At 43.1% G+C, this 19110-nt stretch overlaps 1 protein-coding gene across 1 annotated transcript in view; it reads right to left on the bottom strand.

Annotated features, from left to right (window-relative positions):
- Window positions 1-19110, bottom strand: part of LOC138579901 (piezo-type mechanosensitive ion channel component 2-like) — a 2232767-nt gene that overhangs the window by 1235829 nt on the left and 977828 nt on the right. The window contains exon 20 of the mRNA XM_069650129.1: window positions 18158-18334. Coding sequence (XP_069506230.1) covers window positions 18158-18334 — 177 coding nt within the window. The remainder of the gene's footprint in view (window positions 1-18157; window positions 18335-19110) is intronic.

Below are 19110 nucleotides of genomic sequence, written 5' to 3'. Positions count from 1 at the left end.
TTGCTCTCTTGATCCAGAGAATAAAAAACTTTTGATGCAAGCTTTCCACTTGCCAAACGTTTCAGTAAACACAGTAGATGCAACTGAAAGATTGTACTGTGCACAGAGACGTTTTTATGGGAGGGCAAAAGGGGCACTTGCGCAGGGCCCCCACCTTGGAGGGGGCCCCACAAGGCTGCCTGATCTAAAGAGGTAAGATTCCTTTGTTCAACAGACTTAAATAGCACACATCAGGGTATTGTATTCCATGGTGCTGAGGCTCTAAACCTGTTGCCTGTCTGTTTTAGCAAGTACATTCTGCCTCAATCAATTCATAATGTAATGCTTTCTGTATTCACTGTGGTATTTATAGTTTGTGTGTTCCTGGCGGCACAACTCCTGTAGCATTCTTTCCTTCATGTGGGAATTTTGTTGATCATGTGCAATAGCCAAATTTGAAATGCATATTGGTAAATTGAGTGCCACAATGGTTCACAAGTTAGCTAAGTTTGTTAAGCTCTCATTGCAGAGATAGGTGTTCCTATGCAAGATTAGAATAGCACATTCCTGTAAGGCTGGCTGAGCCTTTCCGATGTCTGAAGTTGATACACCTGCCTGTATATGTACTTGGTATTGCAGCACAACAGGTGCTATTATCAGCAATGTACCTGGACCAAATTGGGGTTGCTATGAAAACGAACATGTCATTCTTATGGTGAAGTTCTAGAAATTGGTTTGTTCAGATGTGCTGGTGTAAAACCTAGGAAATCACCTCCAAAGATGAGCGTAAACTTGTTAGTCCAAGAGATGAATAAGTATCCGATTTTGGAATCAAAGCATTCATGCTTGTATCCTGGCTTTGCCAGCAGACAATACAGTGATTCTGGTCAATCATCTAATGTCTCGTACAGTAATGTACGGTCTTCTGTGAAGTTTGCCTCCTCACATGCTGGTGGCATCGTTTAGCCCATTACTTGATCTTCCTTCTTATATAGGCCATTTGAGTGGAAGGGGTGGTAGACAGAAGGGAGCGGACCAGATGTTGAAGGACTCGGGCAAGCATATTTTAAAGTCTGCTCGTCTGACAAAAAATGCTTTGCATTTTTGTAAAAGTCAAAGATTTTTCTGCACGTTTGTAAATTACAATTTCACAAGCCAGAGCTTTGGAATTCGGTAAAGCTTTAGAATACAAAAGACCAACCCAAATTAAATCTGTTAAATCACATTGATTGGTATGCTGGTACTTATACACTTCTCTTGATGATGGAGAGAATGAAGCTAGAATCATTCTGTGTTAAAACCTTCTATAATATTTTGTTTTTAATCAGATTATTTTAGTTCATGGTAAGAACAGATAATGAAAGTGCTCGAATGCATAAATAGAAGAGTTGTCACAAATCCCAGATTCACCCCTTAACCAGTGTGTTGTAATGCTGGGCATCTAATTTAATCTTGTATTTCCTAGCCTCTCGAAATTACCAGTCGCTAAACCTTTCAGATTTGGCAGCCCTTTAGAGAGATTTCCTTCTCAGGGTATGATCTTCAAAACAGCTTCACTCATGGTTTCACTGGCTATACTGTTGCTTCCACTATTATAGTGAGCATTTAATATATTGCACACCACAGGCACTTTATTCTTTTGATCTCTAATTGCAACACTATTTGAAAACAATGCCCCACTTCTTATCATAGTCTGTCTGGATACAGACACCTTCCTGGTAGCTTCTAATCTGCATCCACTATCCATGCTATGGTATGTGTAGCATTCTCCTTCCTACCAATTTGTCTCCTCTATCCATGTTTGAGGACGTTTGCGTTCTGTGAGGCAGCAAATGTGAGTTCTCGGTCTATTCTGGGTTACATGTACCTTTTACATACAGTCCTGTCTTAATACTACAGGCTGCATAACTTCCTGGATTCTATTCGATTAAGAGTAATGCTTCCAGAGCCTTGCATAATATCCATATAATGTCAGTTTGAGGAATAGACTGCTCCTTCTCTTTTTCCCCCTCCTCATTCAGGCCCCTGAGAAGGATTCACTGGAGCAACAGAGGGAAGGACGGACAGAGTGTTAATATACTTCAAGAAAATCCCTTAAATTCTTTATTTTTTAAAGAGACCTTTTATGCAAACTCAGGTATACTATATACTGCAAACCAGATGGGGTATTTTTTGAATGTTCCCCATAACAATGTTGAGGCGTGCTTGCAAACCTCCAAGTAGAGCCAAAGGAAAAATCACCAAACAAGGGAGAGTGGTCAGGTGATTTGCAAGTATTAATTAACTCCATACCAACCTCTTTGTGGTCATCAATGACGTGGGAACTCGTCCGGATAAAGTTAGACCCCTTCAAGGAGCTGCCATGCATTCCCCAGTACCCAGGGGCAGACTGGCATATCGGCCGTTCGGCCCCCGGTCAAATGAAATTGAATTTGGGAATGGCCTGGGCTGGTTTTTGAGCCACCCTGGGGGCTGGTTTCATATTGATATATCAAATATCCACAGCGGCCGGCCTAGGCCATTTTTAGCCCTGCATATGACAGCACATGAATCAATCGATCATCGATTCATATAATTTCATGTGCTTGGTGCAGTTTCATCAAAGCAAGTTAACACTTATTTCCTAAGTGTTAACCTTGTTTTGATGAAAGAATGCATCAAAGCACTGAGTGCCCCTGCCCCCCTTTCCCAGGCCCAGCCACTATCGGTGTGGAACTGGAAGCCAGGAATCCCCCACCCTAGCCTCGGGCGGGCTGCGCACTCAAGACTGTGTGTCAAGTGAAGTCACAAAAACATCAATGATGTGGGGCTGGCCTGGCTGGGATATGTGAGGCGCTGAGGTGGTTGAGCTCGCTCGTGTCTTGAAGAAGCTGTACTTTGCAAGTTTCACTTGCAAAGTGTGGTCCTGCCAGGGGTGGGGAGGAGGGCGGCTGGCAGGGCTGCCGCCTGCCTGACTCCTCCAGGGGCCAGGAGGCCTGTTGTTGCTAATGTAGCAGCGCTGGCCCGGCAAGCAGCAGCTAATCATGACATGTCATGCACCTGCCGACCCGTTGCTGGTCAGGCCTGTCATGTGTATTGCATGTCTGTGCTGGGTGCGGCCACCATTCCTAAGCACATGCTGGGAGTTGCCAGAAGAAGTGTTGATGTCACGAGAAGCAGAGCAGCACTGTGAGTGTGTGTGAGCAGCAGCATGCCCAGTCAACAAGGCATGCTGCAGTGCAAGGTGACAGAGGAGCCGCCGATCGAGCCCTATTCGAGGAGCTGCTGCTACTTGGCCCAGCCTGCCGAGGCGAAGAGACTGACTGTGGAGAGGCAGATACTAGAATTTGTGCACGTGACATGGGCCGGTATGCAGTAAAGTAAGTAAATGAAAAAACCTATGTTTCATTTTATGTAATGTATACATTCTATGCTTTGTGTACCCCGTCCGATCTAACGCAGAAGAGACACATGCACACATAGTCACAACACACTGAATTCTGTAGCCCTTAACTGCCCAGGGATTAAGGTGCTACATGAGGAAAATGTCTGTGTCCACGTCCTGCAAGCCAGTTACAGTGAAAGTGGGGAAGAAGTCAGGCATGTTCGGCATTAACATGTAGTATTGGTCAGATGCACGCACAGGTAATATGCAGCGAAATCCGCCACCACACGTCCCTGTCATGATGCCTACCCCCGGGCATCCGGATCGAGTCCATCAGCCCCGGGAGCAGGCATCCAGATACTCATTAAAACCCCAATAGCCCCAGCTGGGGGCTGTTTGGATTCAGTCCTGGCGCCTTAGGCGCCAGGCTCATCAGGCTCATTAGGCGCCAGGCTCATCATAGAAATCAGTCCTGGCGCCATAGGTGCCAGGCTCATAGACTTTACTTACCTTATGCAGACCATGCTGCAAATGAGTCCAAGCCAACATGAGGCCTGGATGGGACTATTTTATTACAGGGACTATTTTTCACTCGGGTGTGGTTCTGGGGAACTTCTTACCTGGGACTACTTTGCAGGCTATTTAAACCACGCCCGAACAGCAGCCCATGCTTCGCGTTATTCGGCATCCAGCAGCGTGACGCTCACTGTGTCTGCAAGTCAGCATCCAGTCTTCTGCCACGCCCGCCTCGAATCCGGAGCTCCTAGACAAAAGGAAAAGAAAGGAGAAGAGGTTAGATCACGGACATTATTTGATTCCTTACCTGATTCCGGACCCAGCACATCCGGAGCCTTGAAAGGACATTATTTCAGCACGCGTCGCTTCACCAGCAGCAGCGCCACGTTATACTCACCAGTCCACCGCATCTTTCGACTCGGTGCTGCCTCCATCATTTTCTTCGTTGAAATCCAGCACCTGGGGGGAAAACAAAAGGAATAACAAGGTGAGCTGAGAAAACCAACAAAGACAATCTCTTGCCACCATAGGCTTACCTGCTTTACCACCGGACGTATTATTCTTTAATTCGCCGCATCTTCCTATGCCGCACCTATAAAGGGAGAGAAAACAGCAAGTTAAATTCATGCAACTTTTACCGGACAGTATTTGGTAATACAGACTCTTACCTGAACGCCATCAGCTGCCTCCAGGCAATATTCTTTTGGACCCAGCTGCAACCTAACGAGGGAATGGAACAAGAGTGAACTTCGGACATATTGAACTCTTTGAACTTTATAGACACTGGAGTCAATATTCCTCCGGAACTCCTCCAGTACCTTCAACCCAGTGAAGTAACTGGTATCTACGCGCCCCTGCATGCCATGCAGGATGGAGAGCTCATCATTTAAAAACAAAAGGTGAGGTTACCAAAAAGGGGATAGATTAGTAGGGAGAACGAGAACTGTTGTGGGGGCCATCACTAAAGTCCACGGGTGGCTAAATCCCTTTCTCCACTTGCAGGAGAATACTTCTACGAGTCCAGCAGACAAGATTAGGTGTGACAGTCCAGACTGTCATCTCTTCACTAAGCATCACGTTGGTGGAGACCGCAGCTATCCGGGTCCGATCGACGCCCCTGTGGGAACCAGGTGAGCGTAACAGTCCCTTGCACATCCAGCTCCTCTACACACTTGACTTTTCCCTTCCACACCAGTGCCTTTCTGCTGGTTCCCTGGCATCGAGGAAGCAATCACCTCGAGTTCAGCCAATAGAGGAGAGGACCCCTGTTGGCCCCTTTTGAATTTCGCAACATTTTGCAACTTCTACTGTTTTCTAGTTAAGTACATTCCTGAGGAATCTGCCCCAGGCATCAGGTACCTCCAGATTAATAATCTCATCACCTGTGCTCCCTTCAGGTGCCTGTAAAACAACAGGTATTCCGATTTTATTTCCTCCACATCGTGTGACTTCGCCATTATTTGCTGTTTGGGCATCATGCTGTTTTTGACTTGTCTCATGGAAGTTAGTGCCTCTTCATCCAGTGAATCGAACAATCCGTCATGCATGTGTAGTTTTCAATGCAGGGCATTTTACAGTGTGGCAGGCAGATTGGAGCTGGGAGCATAGTAGTTTACTTGTTTTCCCAAAACGGCTGATAGATTGTGCTTTCCTGAAATAGGCGGAATGTTTTCATATTGACTGCTACGCATTAACGAAAAAAATGCAGTGAAGATATTTGTCCCTTTGTTTTTCTTTTTGTACAAGAAACAGTGCAGAAGTGTGGATAACAATTAACAAACACCCCTGCAAAGGTTGCATTTCCATGGGTACTCTGACAGTACTTCAAAATGGATGACCTTAGCCTAATTCACATACTGGCTCCATGTTCCTTCCTCAGAGGCATATAGTGTGAGCAGTATATCCTCAGTTGTGGTCATCGCATATCGAACATGATTTCTTCAATTAGTTTTACAACAAATCACCAGAAATGTAGTATCTTTCACAACAGGTTGGCTTTTAAGGGGCTGATCGGTTGTGGCGACACTAGATCCATAAAGCTCTCAAAGTAGTTTCTTTACTTATTTGTATGTTGAATGTTCACTTAATATGCTGTCGCGTCCTACTGAGTATGGTGATAAATGAGACAACTAAACCACCTGTAACAATAATCTACCAAAAACTCAGACATTAGCCTACGCCAGTTTCTTGTGCAGATAGTTATTTATTGATTGACCAAAATTGTATTCAATCTAAAAATCAAAGTTTCCCTTGGTGATAAATTGATTTGTGCAGTTGCCCTTTATGATAACACGTGTTTCGTCCTTTGCAGCCTTTCTCAAATCAAGCTTGTACTTTCTTTCTTTTTCAATATATATAAAGATTGTTACATGTTGACACATATTTACACAAATAAAAAGTTTAGTGGTAGTTACCGATCAGGCAAATGTCAACAATTTTAGGTTATACATTAAATTAGGGTTCATTCAATGATCACAAATTGTTTGAAAGAACATTTGTTAAACAAACACACAGAGAAAAGGGGTTAGTTAAGGGGAGGATTGTTTATGTTTGGAAAAACAACAAATAAAAGCGACAAATAAAAAGTAAAGAGAGGTAAAAAGAAAAGAAAAATACATTGTTAGTTCCAGATTGCTTGAGACTAACTTAATAGTCTATTCAGAATGTTCTAAAGTTTCACAATATTAGCGCACCTTGGCCAAAGTTATGGGAAATGGTAGTTTACCTTGTTGTTGTTTCTAAACATTCTTGGGTCTTTGCCAAAATCAATGGGTTAAATCCCTGTGAACAAATTGAATATGGATTGTAATATATACTGTATTAGGCTACTTCAATTCACAATCGGAATCACAATTTACGCCTATTTTGGTGTTGTTTCAAATTTTTCATCTCTCAGCCGATCTCTTTCTAAAAAATCATTTCTCTTAATGTTAATTGTCCAGTTGCCCACATAAGTGCAACTCTAGATGAATATGTATCTAATATCAGACGTACATGCGCTAATTTAAAGTGGCGGGATTCAGTAATAGTGCGTTTCAATACAGTCCAATACTCTGTACACATAGTTAACACGGCAGTGCTTCGCACGCTATTATTGTTAAATGAATAGGTGCGTGTTAACAGCTCGGTAATAAATCATAGCATTTCAAACACACTCATGAATTGCAAGAGGAATCCATGCCTTTTACTCGCGCCGTCTCCACGGCTGCGCTCCTCACATTTTCCTAATGCGCCCTCTTGTACGCACGGACATCACTGAAACTAAGCTTGTAATTGGCAGACGGTCTCATACCTTCTGCTTTGTTATCCGATCAATCGCACGCATTGGCTGGTTGTCAAAGGCGCCGAAATGGCGTCTCGTTAGAGTATTTAGTTTCTTCGCTCATTGACATGGCAACGCTTCCTCTAGGAGTCCTTTGTCTCTTTCTGTGAAGGTCCACTTGAAAGGCGAGTGCCATGTTTTGGACAAGTTATGCCGTACAAACGCAAATACTCATGTTTTGTATTGTTTGGTCCCCAATTTATATTAGTTATTACAGGGTATTTCTTGAACTGAGGGTATATTATCTAATCGTACAAATAACTGCTACTATTTGGCTTCATTAGGTAAATAGATATTTATATTAGGATGCACACGATTAATTTGCATGGCTCGATGTGCCCCCAGTGAACTAGCCATCTACAAAGCGTAAATTGCGCATTGCTGCACATGCAGTATTAAGTTGAATTCGCAAAATCATTGTTATTGGCTTACTTCAGTTAAACCTAAGATGCAAATGAATTTTGAATCAAACTTACGTTCTCACTTAGATGCCAATTTTACAAGAATGAAAAAAAAATATGATTTATAGGTTAATGTTAGACATTGTAAATACTTTTATCATGACTATGATAAACTTAAATCATTCAAGTACATGTTACCAAGCATAATAAAGTATATTTTAGGAAAGTTTCCACAATACAAGTTTAGCGAAGATCACTAGATATGGACCACATTAATGTGTCTCAAATAGGAAATCAGTATTGCTCAAATTGTAGTAGTTATAAGAAGGACACCATTTGACTGTCCGAATTGAGACCCGTAGCTGTAGTATTGAATTGACAAATCAGTCTTGCTTCGGCTTGACTGAGAGCTTTTTCTCTGTTTCCTCCTCTTTTGACAATTATAATGTGACAAAGACCACTAAATCTGATGTCTGTTTTGCTTTCCTTTTGGTGTTTATCTTGCCAATGTAAGGCCAAAGGAGATGTGGATCTTGGCTCCCTATTTTTGCAAGGTGCTCTCTAATTCGGATCATTAGCTCTCTAATAGTACGGCCTATGTATACCTTATTGCATATACACACAATACCATAAACCACAAACTTGGTCTTGCAATTGATTTCTTGTTTAATCTCCGTTTCATTACCTTGGTGGTCTATACATTTGTTAGTTTTCTCATGTGGAAATCTGCACATAGTGCATTTGCCACACTTCCTAAATCCAATATTAGATGGTGCCATGGAGTATTGGTTGGTCTTTCAATGTCTGGTAAGAGCGAAGGGCTCAACTGATTCTTAAGAGTCTCTGCTCTTCTGAAAATTATTCTGGGTTTCAGGTCTACATAGTTCCTGATGTTCTCATCTAGCTTCAAAAGGTGCAAATGTTTTGTGAGAATTTTATTGCTAGCCTTGTGGTCACAACTGTATTTATTGACAAAGCCGACTTTAACATGTTCCTCTATTGCTTTCTTTCTACTTCTAGGTCCAAGTGTCTGTTCTTGTGTTAAATCATTTGTCCTATTATATGCACATTTAACACATTCATCTGTATAGACTCTTCCAGGGAATCTAGATTTGAGAAGTGCATATTCTTGTCGGAAGGTGCTCTGGATTAGACAATTTCTTCTTGCTCGTACAAATTCCCCGGTTGGTACATTGTGAATGGTTGATCTTTGGTGGTTAACATTAAGAGAAATTATTTTTTAGAAAGACACCAGAAATGTAGGTCTTTTCATAAAATAGCAAATGTGTTGAAAGCACAATTTCTCCTCTCTACTCACACACAGATGAATTCCTTTGAATATAAGATTTGGAAGATGAGGACGTCTGACTGAAGAAAGTACTTGCACGTGCATAGTCCTCTTAATATTGGTAGTGAAATATGTATGTGTTTCCCCTTTCCGCATCGTTTGCAACTTATTTTGGTGGAATTAAAAAGGCTGCAATGTATTAGTTATTTACAACAAGATTAGCACTGGATGATCAGCAGTCTGCATGACTACAGAAGATGTCCAAATTAAATTCCAAAGCAATACCCCCAATTATTTAGCGAGCATTTCAATAAGGTCCGACTCCTCGTCCTTTCCTGGGCCTTCTCTCTAGTCCGAATGTATGGCCTCACCCAGGCATGAACTGCAAGATGATCCCATCTACATCACAATGCCTGATGTTGGAAGCCGCGGGCCTGCAAAAAACCATGACCTTCTTGCCCCTGCTGACCCAGGCCTCCAAAGGGGCTAAAAGCATATGTATTGATTCATATGCCATTTCAAAAGGTCATTCTTTCACTGCTTAATCGTCAGTGCGACCACCATGACAAAAAGGATTTATTATGCCTCTTTCCAGCCCCCAATGTAAAATAATCTTTCAATTAAATCCCCTTTCAACCAAGGTGTCCTCATTGTTAAATGAGCAAATATCCCCCCAATGTTTGACATCTGTTCCCCAACTATGTGATAACACAGTATGACAAACCTTGCGGGTTGTGCAGTTTAGTGGTGAAGCCTGCAGTCCTATGTCACCATAGCTAGAGTTGTTGTGCCTGTTGGAAAGCGCACCATCCAGAATGAACTCCTTTTCCTTTGCAAGTATCTCGAGCTGAAAATAAGCAGTCATTTTCCCGCTGGGTTGGGCTACGGGGCTGTGCCCATGTCGGGTGTTGCATGTATCATTAGAACTCCCGATAACTGCCAAATTGCTATCACCAAGGGCACATGGCTCATTCGCAGAATTTGCAGTCGGCACGGCTTTATTCCTCAGATTGTAGAGAAACTGACGTTAGTCTGAGCCAAGGGTAGGAGGGGTTAACTGCTTTCTGCTCCCATGCCAGCGGCCTCCCAGCGCTTCAGACACGGCCTTAAATGAACTGAGGCTCCGCCAGGAGGAACCCACCACTTGACCTACAATGCAGATTTAAAATGCAGTCCCTGCAGAAATGGTGCATGTTGACATCTATCATTCAGGGCCCCAAGCTTAGCATAAAAGAAGGCCAAAATACGAAACCTTTACCGCTGGATTCGCTTATTTGCACTGAAGTGCCCTCATGTAAAAGAGGTAAGTAAATCAACTCGGCTCTCTGCATAACAGCACCAGCCATCGTCTCAATCTGGCCTGCCAGTGCCACTATACCATGAGAGAGACTGTTGTCTCTGGAATGCCCATAGGACTGAGGAAATGGCAGCCAGCCTTGGATAAGGCCTGCCTGTAAGGGGGCATCCTGTCTACGTAGATCAGCCCACCTCTACACAGAGTGCCGGGATGCATGTATGTAGAAATAAATGAGCACACCACCTGTGTGGGCCATATCACAGATAGGAGATCTCATAAGAAATACTTGGAACAAACAGGGGCCAGTATGTTTTGCTTCGGGGTAGGGGTTATTGTCAGTTTCTGGGGGTGGTGGGTTCAGGAAAGGGTCTGGGCCTGAGAAACATCATGAATCCTAGTCAAGTGTGTGGATTTTCTCATTATGATTAGGCTCAGAAGCCTTGGAAGTGCCCCCATACTACATTTCCCAGAAATCCCAGGGGATAGCCATCTTGAAGGACACCTTTTTAAGACCACATGCCCATGCTCTCTGCTGGTAATTACAGTTCCGCAGAAGAAGCATGGTCAATACGAGACAGGAATTCCAATTTGGCACTCTTAAATATTTTTTCTTGCTAGTACACGACCTGATGCTTTCGTTGAGCTTTCTTCAGAGGCACAGCTAAAGTCTACTAGCATGCCAGCTTGCTCAGTATTACTCAGCAAATCTGTGGCGTTCCCAGATGACTTCCTACGCTATTATGTGCTATTAGCTTTCTGTGATGCCTTCCTGCGCAGATGGATTTCTCTCGCAACTTTCCTCACCTTCCCCAGTAGTTGCTCTTCCGGCAGGCAGTTTTCAGTTCTGATGTATCACTCTACTACAACATACCTGTGGGGCCTTTCTAGGAGGGAACATGAAAAACCTCCTTATTTCTTTGCTGTGTCACTGGTTTTAGTATTCTTACTCATAGGTTCTTACGAAGCTCTCTAACCAAGCGGCACACTGACAATGTGGAAAATGGCTCCCCAAGCATCCACCCTTTGGAGGAAAGCCGACTTGAGCCCTCAAATATTAATGAAATATGATCATTCCCCCTCCCCCTCCACGAAGCTCGACACACAGCGGAAAGGAATCCCTTCTCCCACCAGTGGTGAATCTGCTCATCCACTCCAAGGTATTGCCGCCCTGTGGTATTTAAAGGCCCCGCTCATACCTTCGCAATGTCTTTCTTCAGACTAAACATTGAAGTCCGGGCAGTGAGGGCACCATTTTTGTAGCTGCCTTCAGTAGCTGCCGTTGGGGCTTTAACTAGGCCATGCTAATCCTTATGACCAATCCCACCCACTTCCCGACCCTCCCCGCCCAAAACACATCACCCTTTGATCTCATTGAGGAAGCTTTATCACGCCTTACAATCAAAGTGTATGCTCAAACTGCCTGCCAGTTCTTTTCAAAGCAGCATTCTGAGAGTTAATGGCTTCATTGGAGTTGCTACCGGTGTAATAAGAAATGTCTTGACCAGGTCTGCCTTCAGCCACTCGATTTATAAGCACTATGTGTACACTTCACTGAAGTCCTGTTAAAAACAAGAATTGACAAAGTCAACGGTTTTGGCTTGTGTATCAGTATTAGGCATTTTGCCAGGCACTGCTATTATATGCCCTGATACTAACACAATTTTACAGCTGCTACCATTGATGGCCACTTACAACTGTGCCTTGCAAATGCATTTTTCATGCCCAATAACAAAAGCCCAAACTGTTGGCTGTGTGCCACATGGCCATCTGTTATTAGTGGACTGTATATAGATATGGAAATTCCTACATGGTTGTGGTGGAAGGGGACTCTGTGTGGGGTGTGCCAGCCTTCAATTAGCTCACTGTTTACAAACGATAGATAACTATCTGCTTATTACTGGAAACCCCAGCAGCAAGTTTTGGCTATTTGTTCTTCCTGGAAGAATGATAGGAGGGAATCAGGAGTCAGGAGAGCAGCTAAGCAGCGAGCGAGAAAGCAGCTTCAGCAAAGGAAGGCAGCAGCTAAGTTCTTATTTACTCTTGCTATCTTATTAGCGACATTTACATGATTGAAATCCGCAGGAGTTCAATTTTACCAAGGCTGTATACTCATACGTGCCTAAGAGAAGTCGATGTTTAAATATAACTGTTTGCAGGAAGCACGAGTGAGAGTAGATGTTTAGACATTGACTAGCGTGGCGACAGTGCCATCGAGAGGGCATCTTCTGTTACTGCAAGATGGCAGTAAAATAGAAAATCACTTTCTGTTTTCTAACTTTTGATGATAACATTTTTTCTGGATGCAAGGTTAGCGCGGCATTAGGACTATAGCCAGAAAATAATATTTGAAAATAGTTACTCTTATTAATTCTTTAAAACAAAGGCAGAGATTCAGGAAATGAAGAAGCAGAGTTATGCAGAAGCATATGTGACCAACAAAGACTTAAAATACTCTTGAAGGCAGATGGAAGCAAAGAAACCAACTTTTGGAAACGATAACTTTTAAGAGTGATCTAGACAACTGTCAAGAAACATTTTTAACAAGTCGTTATAACTGCCAAATTCCTCTGGATATAGTTGAGGGACATACAGGTAAAGTTAGGGAGTCACCAGGGAATGAAGTAAAGGGGAAAAGGTTTTTAGGATGTATAAGCTAACCATCAATTCTTTCTCGTCCCATGCAGATATCCTCCTGAGTCAAGGCCTGGAATCTGAACTGTTTGTTATTTCATTCACTTCCTCTTTCCCTTGGGGGTGTTGCAGGCTCAGCTGTGTATTACTTGGTTGAGAGCGTAACATCTTGGAGGCACTGTGGGGTTCAGCAGCTCCTGAGGACACCTTGTGAACACATTTGAAGTCCTTACTTTTTTCTGTCAATTTTGATCATAACCAGTTCAAAACAGCTTTGCCAAAAGACACACTCGCCCCCAGCCACTATCTGCTGCCAGGGGATTTTGTGCTATTTAAGATACACCAGAGAAAGTCAGCTTTGGCTCAATGTTGGAAGGGGCTCGACCAGGTCTTCTTGGTCTCAAATTCAGCTGTCAAAGTTCAGGGGCACCCCACATGGGTCCATGTGCCCTACTGCAAGCAGACTGCAGCATCAGAAAGCTGAAAAACAAATATTTCTGTTTTATGCATCTCAGCTGTGTTGACTTCTCTCCTGGTTTTTAATTATTCTAATGACTTCCTCTGGATCGATGGAAAGCTATAATCTCTTAACATGGTGACCACCTCTGAGATTGTGACGTGGTCAGGGTACCTGAGATTAAACATTATTCACTGGCAGGTGGAACGTTCAGGTTTATGGGAAGTTTAGATATGTTGCTCTGGTCTCTCCCAAAGCCAGCAATGTGTCCTCGTAGAGTTCTTCCCTTTCCCTGTGAAGATCTCTCTAATTGTATCTCTGACAAGGATTACCTCTGTGCTTTAAACACTGAACAACAATCCTCAAAATTGGCCCTAACCCTAAATGTTTTGGAAAGGAATACAACCACTTTTACTAAACTGACGATTCAGGCTCCTAAAATGTACCCTGAACCGCCCCATGTCTCAGATTTAATGCACAATTGTTACTCTTTTTTGCACTGTATATTGGGAAGAAAAGAAATCCTGAACACAATTAATTGGTACTGCTACATGACAAATACACCGCTGGTGGTGAGCGAAAGAGTGCAGAGCGACAATGTGAGCAGAGACACTGGCACAGTATCCGTAACCTGTAGTGTTCATCGTCTGACTGCACCAGAAGAGTGGAGTATAGAAGATCAGAATGTTGTGATAGGGAAGCATTCTGACAACTCCACAGAGCTATACTGCTATTTATAAACTACTTTAACTCCCAGAAACAGTACTAAGGTGGCAGGGTGTGTTTTAACACCATGCATGCTTTATGTCACTATAATATGTAGTTAGATAATAGAATGTGCACTCTAAACCAGTATCTAATCTCCCCTACAGATGAGGTTCTTAAGTTAGTTCATGAGAAACACACAGATGCGTTGTCAGTCTTTATGGTATGGTACCATGAGCAAGATAGATCAGGATTTTGGTATGTTATTGTAAACACCAATTTAGTGACTATACATTTCACTATTCCGTTGCTTCCTGGAGCTAGGACCACGCTCAATAAATACCCAAATAATAAAATGAATAACTATTCACTTGTCTGTACTGAGCGGACCTCAATTCGCTGGCAGCATCAGTGTGAGGAAATGGGCAGAGGAAGGAAGAAAAGGGAAGTTGCTGATTGAATTGCCCCGGAAGGATAGCTCAGGGGCAACATGCTCGTCTAGAAGCAAAACAACACAGGTTCAATCCCCGGGTCAGCGCTTAGAAACCTATGGGTATTAAGCACGCTATAAATAACCAATTACAATTATAATTTGGGATAGTGCTAATACTGCCCTTACCCCTTGAGGTGTGTTTGGGCAATTCAGAATGACCAACATGACTTATCTCTGGGGCACAGTTCACCAATACGAACATTGGGGAGCTGCATGCCATTGGGATTCTCAGCAGGCTCACGAGAGATGCTCTGATACAACTGATGAATGGAGCAATGCCCTCTGTATGAGGGCTGCAAAGGGACATTGCTTCTGAAGAGGTGAAAGATTACCTGAATCATGAACTCCTGAGTATCCGAGAAAAGGTCAGATGTAACAGCTGGCCACGAATTCTGGGAAATTATTCCAGAAAACAGGAATGCAGGAAATACTAGAAAAATTGTCTGTGGCCCCGGAGAGACTTCTGACAGTATAGCGGATGGACCTAGAGGATGGACTTATGGATGTCGAGAGTATATCTTCACAGCAAAGAGGGCGGTGAAAGGCGCCTGGGCCACCACCAGAAAAATCGTACTTAGCCCATGGGCTGGAGGCAATTGGGATAAGGTTTCACAATTTGGCCAGAAACCTGACAAATGCCCCAGGTATAACCTCAGATTTATGGAAGGAATAGGATCAACTTAGTTGCAATTTCTTAATAAACTAGGAAAACGTCAGGTGTTATTGGAAGGCAATAGCATCTCTTGGGATGGGAGGGCAACTGGGATATCTTAGGTTTTGTTTTTTAGTGAAGATGCGTGTGTAGAATTGGTCTCAGTTGCTACATCAGACATATATTTTGTTCTGCACACAGGAGCTCGGCAGTTTAATATTTATTGGCTAAGGTAGTACCTAGACACTTTGATAATCTAGAGAGCTTAATCCAAGAAGTTAAGAAAATCACAGATATGCAGGTGTTAGAAGTAATGTTTCAGGTAGTCCACCATATAATTAATCTATGTACTGATGATATAATGTGTGCTATTAGTAACACAGGGCCTTATTACGAGTTTGTTGGTTTCTCAGTGGTAAATCCACTGAGATACCACCAAACGGAATTCCTGTTACCGCCACTTGGTCTGGTGGTGTTACTGCTGGCTTACAAGTGGTGGTAGGCAGTCTTAGTCCCTATTAATTGGAGTCCGTAGGACTCCATGGTGTATTAATTGGAGCCCATAGGACTCCATGGGGATTTCAGCAGAATTACCACTGGTGGTAATTCCGCTGGTGGCAATTCTACCGCAATTGCTGTTTTCTGGCAGAAAGGTGGCAGACTTAGCTCTAGCTCTTAGCTAGAGGTGCATCTTCCACCTCTCGTCCAAACTCGTAGTATGGCAGTGCAGTTATGTGGCATTAACAGAGCGGTTATTCCGTTACCACCCCGCAGTACTCGTAATGAGGCCAAAAGTCGCTGAACAACCCTATATCACCACAACTGTATGTAATGCAATGCTGATATATACGGCGCACCACTACCATCTAAGGGGAGTCTCCAGGCGCTCATATGTATATCCATGATCTTTTTCTCAGTGGCAGGTGTCATTTCTATGCTGCAACAGATGTTGGGTGTCAACACAATGCCCTCCAGGCCAGCTTAACACAGCACCCACAAATTATACCCGTCTTTTATACTCCAAAAAAAGAGTGAGGAATCACATGCCCGGCAAAATGAACTTCCACACCTAATGGGAGTTTGAAACGTGATTGAATAAAGTTTATATGTGTTTTATTTTTAAGCCTAGGGAAGCACCAAAGGCTGAAAGTTGATGCCCCAGTTTATACAAATATTATATTTTGTACAGCACTGAAAAAAGTAACGCACTTATAAGACTTCTGTGGAAGAAAAACACAGACCCATGGCTAATAAAATACATAATTGAAATATCGAGCAGGGGCACAACATGAAGGGAGGCCCCTAGGCCTCGCTGGAACCCCTAGACAATGCTCGACCCTATGAACTGGATTACGCATGTGCACCTAAACCACTGACTATAGTGCACCTAAAGCACTGGCTATGGACATTTGCCTGTTCTGGTGCAGTAGGACAAGGCTGTTAAACTGAAGCCAATGTGTCATCACGCCTCAAAGCAGCAGAGCAAATGAACCTCTGACAAACAGCGGATGTCGTCAGGGATGTGGCGGTCATACGCCCCTCGCCTGAGGGGGATGGGAGAGGAAGTGGATTGAAGCGGCCAGGTTTACCTGAAACACGCTGATCACTTGTCATTGTATGGAAGGAACACTAATGAGGGGCTGTACTCTCAAAACAAAGAAGAGTATTGTTTAAGGCAGGAGGTGGGAATAGCATGTTGGAAGGCCTAGTAAGTGCTAGTTGTGCGCCCCAAACGGGATAAAGGTGGCGGATCTAAAGGAGGGCGGGTCAGTTGGGGTGAGAATGGGTTTATGGCTCGGAGGCTATTCATTTGTATTGCAAGCAAACTAATACATTCTTTTACTTAACCATCTCCAAAAATGGTGATGTTCTTTTTTGATGTTCACACAAGGCTCTGGCTACTCTGGAAGTTAAATGAAAACAACGGAGCATACCCGCTGGCCATCCTCAGATATACCAGGGCAGGTCCCAACTGACAGTCTTAGAACACACACGGCTCATCACCCATCCAACAATCACAGAGCAGTCTTTCATTCACAGTCACCCACATTCTAACATTAAGCAGGGATGACACGCAGGACACTTGAACAAGCCAACTCGCATATGTATCTATTTCAAAGCAGAAAAAAACAAACTTCCCTTCCTTTAACACAGAGAAGGGAGTCTGAATCACACCACCTAAATTAGACGCATGTACATCACTCACACTAAAAGGTCAAGACCAGCAGCAACATTATCAGGGGCCAACCGAAATCACCTTGGAGTAATGACAATTTCTATATTCCTCCCAACAAGTCGCCTTGGTGTGGCGGCAGTTCCTTTCTGAGAATCTCCTTGAAGTCATGGCATATCTTAAATTCCACATGACAGAGAGAGCCCGCCTTGAAGTACTGATGTACTTTCCTATTATAACAGCAACAACAAGCGCATTCATCAAATGCCAAATATAAGAGGATGCCCTGGAATAATGACGACCTCCAACTTGTAACACACATCAACATCTGCACGCACAGGTATTAAAAAAGAAGATGCCTTGTAGTAATGGCAATTTCCAATAGATAACATTTCAACACCAGTATATGCAAGACACTTTACTGCGAGTTGTGCTGTGCAGTGTTGCAGTGTGGCGAGTGGTTGGCTATGCCAGTTGCTAGTGACCAATGCATGATTGGCCAAATTAAAGGTAGATGGAAAAATACTTTACAAGTTAAGAGTTTGGAAGAAGATTCATACATGTTTCCTGGATTGGTAGGTGATTAGTGAAGTTGGTTGGATTTAACTAAGTTATTTATGAAGTAGGAAGTTGGTAGTTCAGTTAACAGAGAGTTTAAGAAAGCACTGTTTTCCATTCATGCATCTGGTAGCCCGGGAGGTTCACCTCTGCCATTTGCATAATCTATAAAGTAATTTGAATATGGAAGAGAACCCCATGTGTAATGGAGGGATTCAACTCTGCCCTCTTAGCATTTTCAGGGCAATAACCTGCTTATGATATCTCATTATTTCCTGGAACCCAAGGTCTCTTACCGGGTCGACGCCATCAAAATCTCACCTGCGTACAGTTTGAAGAGAACTCCAATGGTTTAACAAACTTCAGTTGATACATCATTTTGCAGATCACCATTACACAGGACCAAATGGTGCAGATGCGGGAAGCCTGTGGGCGGAGCTTTGGGTATGGCAGTGCAAAAATCCAGGGAATGAAGAAAACGTAGTTCATCAGAGATACCTGCACGAGCAGAAAGACATACATCCCTTCCAAATCAGCAAAAGATATATTTAGATTTTCCAGATCTATGCATATGAAACATTATAATATATTGCTTGTTTCTGCTTTTATCACTGCCATTTCTGACACAAGAAAAAACTTTTCAATAAAATATATTTTGAAAAAGAATGAAAGGTTAGCAGTCATCAGTACAATGGTGTAAATCCATAATCTCCAATTGGTTCATCAAGTTGCTACCACTAAGCAGATGACACTGCAACATAGGAGTTTAAAAGTGCAGTTATTACATGCACTTAAAACAGGTGCTAGTCTGTTTCAAAGTGATCTTAATTTTGGCAGTTCTGAGTGAATCCCACAGGAGTTGCTGAAACCACCCCCTTGTTCCCCCACAGACCCCTCTGCATGTCCTTCCTAAAACTATTCTTTCTCTAGCTATTTACAAAACTCCACCTTAGGAAAATGGGAATTGGGATCAAGTAAACAGCATAACTCACTCTCTTCTCTCAAGACTGATTTTCTCTTCTATCTTTTTTTTAGAGATCTAATACACACATTGGAAAATTGAGGAGTTGTGTATCCACGCCACATTTCGCTCCTACTACCTACTACCTAGTTCTTTACCATACCTGGTCTCCTCTGCTTAGAGCTGGAAGGAGGGTTTAAATTCGTCCTGAAGAAGCTTTGAAGGAGGCAAGCGTCCTTGACTACCTCTTCCTCTGAGTATTAGACTCACTTGAATATCCTGGTGACTTCCCTGTACACCTCAGAAAGCTCTC

Source organism: Ambystoma mexicanum, chromosome 3p (assembly GCF_040938575.1).
Source record: "Ambystoma mexicanum isolate Mex_15411 chromosome 3p, UKY_AmexF1_1, whole genome shotgun sequence".
Taxonomy (NCBI): domain Eukaryota; kingdom Metazoa; phylum Chordata; class Amphibia; order Caudata; family Ambystomatidae; genus Ambystoma; species Ambystoma mexicanum.
Note: the sequence above shows the minus strand (reverse complement) of the source record. Positions and strands in the feature narration are given on the sequence as shown.